Source organism: Anarrhichthys ocellatus, unplaced genomic scaffold, assembly GCF_004355925.1.
Source record: "Anarrhichthys ocellatus isolate YVR2014 unplaced genomic scaffold, GSC_Weel_1.0 scaffold5503, whole genome shotgun sequence".
Lineage (NCBI taxonomy): Eukaryota > Metazoa > Chordata > Actinopteri > Perciformes > Anarhichadidae > Anarrhichthys > Anarrhichthys ocellatus.
In genome coordinates, this window is record NW_022285477.1 from 1 (window position 1) to 3456 (window position 3456).

Below are 3456 nucleotides of genomic sequence, written 5' to 3' on the forward strand. Positions count from 1 at the left end.
TACAAGTACCACGCAGGATACCGTAAGCAGTTGGGCCACCACATCGGCGCTCGCTGTGTCCAGGACGACCCTCTGCTCGTGCTGGCTCTGAACTCAGCCAAGATCGCCAGTGACGTCCTGTACAAGAAGGACTTCAACCAGTCCAAGACCAAATTCAACCTGCCGGTGGACATGCTGGCCTTTGAGCTGGCCAAGAAGAACCAGATCCAGGTCAACCACACCAACTACATCACCCGCCTCCACAACTGGACCTGTCTGCCAGACTCCACTGATGTGGTCCAGGCCAGACGTGCTTATGACATACAGAGTGATGTGAGTGTAGCTTCCCTGCTAATTTATTTTCTCTTATTTTTTTAATTTCATGTTCATGCTACCAAGTATCTCAGGAGTTAAATTTTTTTCGTTACTGCGCATCATAGGCCGTCTACAAAGCTGACCTGAAGTGGCTCCAGGGCCTGGGCTGGGTCCCCATTGGCTCAGTCGAGGTGGAGAAAGCCAAGAAGGCTGCAGACGCCTTGAGTGAAAGGAAGTACCGCCAGCACCCCTGGAAGATTCCCTTCACCAGCACCACAGATGCCATGAACATCGTACTGGCAAAGAATAACGCTTTGACCATGAACAAGGTTAGAGTTTGTAATTTTATTGGTTGAAATGAAAGGTTCTATAGTACATAGTGACTACCTTGCTTTGCAATGGAGATCTCTCCAGTTGATACCATCAAGTAACAAAATATTTGTGGTTTGTTCCAGCGCCTCTACACCGAGGCATGGGACAAGGACAAGACCAAGCTGCACATCAACCCTGACACGCCTGAGATCGTCCTCTCTCAGCAGAATGCTATCAACATGAGCAAGGTTGGGTTTGTGGAAAGCCTGAAGCTCTCCAGAATTAAGTGCCACGATGAGACCTCCATTTGTTAAAACAGTTCACAAAAGTATCCATAAAAAGTATGTTCTACTTTTCAGAAACTGTACAGACAAGGTTATGAGGCCACCATCAACAAAGGCTATTTCCTCCCTGTGGATGCAGTGTCTGTCAAGGCTGCCAAGGCCTCCAGGGACATCGTCAGTGATGTAAGTGACTCATACTGAATACTGAATCAAATGTCTGTTTGTATTTGATTGACTAGGGCTGTACCGCATACTTGGAAGCTTTATCCACAACATTGACATGTTATTATTATTTATATGTTACAAAAACATTGCGTGTAAATATTCAAAACATGTTTTATTGAACAAAATATTCTGCTTTAGTCCTTATTTGTTCTTTCAAACAAATCTTGATTGTTTCTTTCAAAATCAACATCTTTACTGCAGTCAAAACTGTTCACTCTCTTGCACGCACCTGTATTATTGGTGCGGTCTAGCAGCAATCTAACAGTACCATAAATTACATTTAAGCTATATTACCACAATAACACAAAATCATATATTCCATTCAAAGCTGTATTTGAAGACCGCGATAGAAGCTTTGAATCTAAAAATATTACATTCGGTACAACCCAATGATTGATACACTGGTATTACACATAATGTCAGCGTTGTTCTACTTGTAACTAAAACATTTTATGCTAATATCCTCAGTACAAGTACAAGGTGGGGTACCGTAAGCAGGTGGGCCACCACATCGGTGCTCGCTGCGTCCAGGACGACCCTCTGATCATGCTGGCTCTGAACTCAGCCAAGATCGCCAGTGACGTCCTGTACAAGAAGGACTTCAACAAGTCCAAGACCAAGTTCCACCTGCCGGTGGACATGCTGAGTATTGAGCTGGCCAAGAAGTGCCAGATCCAGGTCAACCACGCCAACTACATCACCCGCCTGCACAACTGGACCTGTCTGCCAGACTCCAGTGATGTGGTCCAGGCCAGAAAAGCCTACAACCTCCAGAGTGATGTGAGCCCTCCTTTTGACACATTCAACATGTCTCAACATGCCTTTTATCGACCGTGCTTAATGTGTTTTGTGCTTAATGTGCCCAACAGGCTGTATACAAAGCCGACTTGGATGAGATCGTGGGCGTAGGATGGGTCCCCATTGGTTCACCTGATGTGTTGAAGGCCAAGAATGCTGGAATAATTCTCAGCGACCATCTCTACAAGCTGAAACCAGACACACAGAAATTTACAACTGACATGACTTCTATCCCCATGGTCTTGGCCAAAGCGAACGCTGCAATCATCAACAAGGTAAAGAATATCACATCCCTCGTTTACGAATTTGGCACATTTGTTCCATCTTTTCCTGGTGTTTACAATTTGTGTTTTCTTTTTGTGTTTCTCACCACAGAAAAACTACACTGATGCTTGGGAGGCTGACAAGGTTAAGAACCATGTGATCTTTGACTTACCTGAGATTCTGCTCTCTAGAGCTAATGCTTACAACATCAGCAAGGTACGTTCTGGTCTGTTTTGGGTGTTACACATCCATGTCAGAAAATATCCGTGTTGTATGTGATTTTCATATTTATAACTAAACTATTTTTTCTTTTCACTTCCAGAAAATATACAGGGAAGGTGTTGAGGAGATGTTTAGGAAGGGCTACGACATTAAGACCGATGCCGTCTCTATTGTTGCTGCCAAACGTGGAAGAGAAATCATCAGTGATGTACGTAACATATAAATTAATTCTCTCTGATAGTGACTTGTGCTTATTTGTGCCATATTCTGTTAATCATCACTTCACTCTTTCTCTCTACACAGTACAAATACAAGATGGGGTACCGTAAGCAGGTGGGCCACCACATCGGTGCTCGCTGCATCCAGGACGACCCTCTGATCATGCTGGCTCTGAACTCAGCCAAGATCGCCAGTGACGCCCTGTACAAGAAGGACTTCAACGAGTCCAAGACCAGGTACAACCTGCCGGCAGACATGCTGACTCTGGAGCTCGCCAAGAAGTGCCAGATCCAAGTCAACGACTTCAACTACAGAACTCATCTGCACAACTGGACCTGCCTACCTGACTCCACTGATGTGGTCCAGGCCAGAAAGGCTTACGACCTCCAGAGTGATGTGAGCAATAAAAAATTCCTTTGGAATGTGTTTTGCTGAAAACTGCAAAGATTTTTTTTTCAAAAAGAGAACTCAATGTTTGTCCTCCCCACTGTGATTCTTAGGCTGTTTACAAGGCCGACATGGAATGGATCAGGGGAACAGGTTGGGTGCCAATCGGTTCAGTTGATGTGGAAAAAGCCAAGAAAGCCACCGAGATCCTAAGCGAGATTAAGTACCGTCAGCATCCCAGCCACTTCAAATTCACCGCCAAGACAACTGACATTCCCTTTGTCCTGGCTCAGGCCAATGCCCACACCATGGACAAGGTAGTATTCAGTCTTATTTCAATGTATTTCATTTATTGATTAATTCTTCTTTATTATTTTGGTTTTCTTTTGTGGGAGTGTTCTTAAAAATTATGAAACAATTCCTCAAGAAGCTTGTTTCGTTCAACCCCCCC

The 3456-nt window shown here is 44.4% G+C and overlaps 1 protein-coding gene across 1 annotated transcript; it reads left to right on the forward strand.

Moving 5' to 3' along the window:
- Positions 1–3: 3 nt before the first annotated feature.
- Positions 4–3322, forward strand: LOC116379911 (nebulin-like; the record flags this gene model as incomplete). Its single annotated transcript, XM_031841870.1, has 10 exons — positions 4–312; positions 420–623; positions 750–854; positions 966–1073; positions 1584–1895; positions 1985–2188; positions 2289–2393; positions 2500–2607; positions 2703–3014; positions 3119–3322. Coding segments are annotated over 10 exons (1971 nt in total), but the record flags the coding sequence as incomplete, so codon positions are not given.
- Positions 3323–3456: the final 134 nt, after the last annotated feature.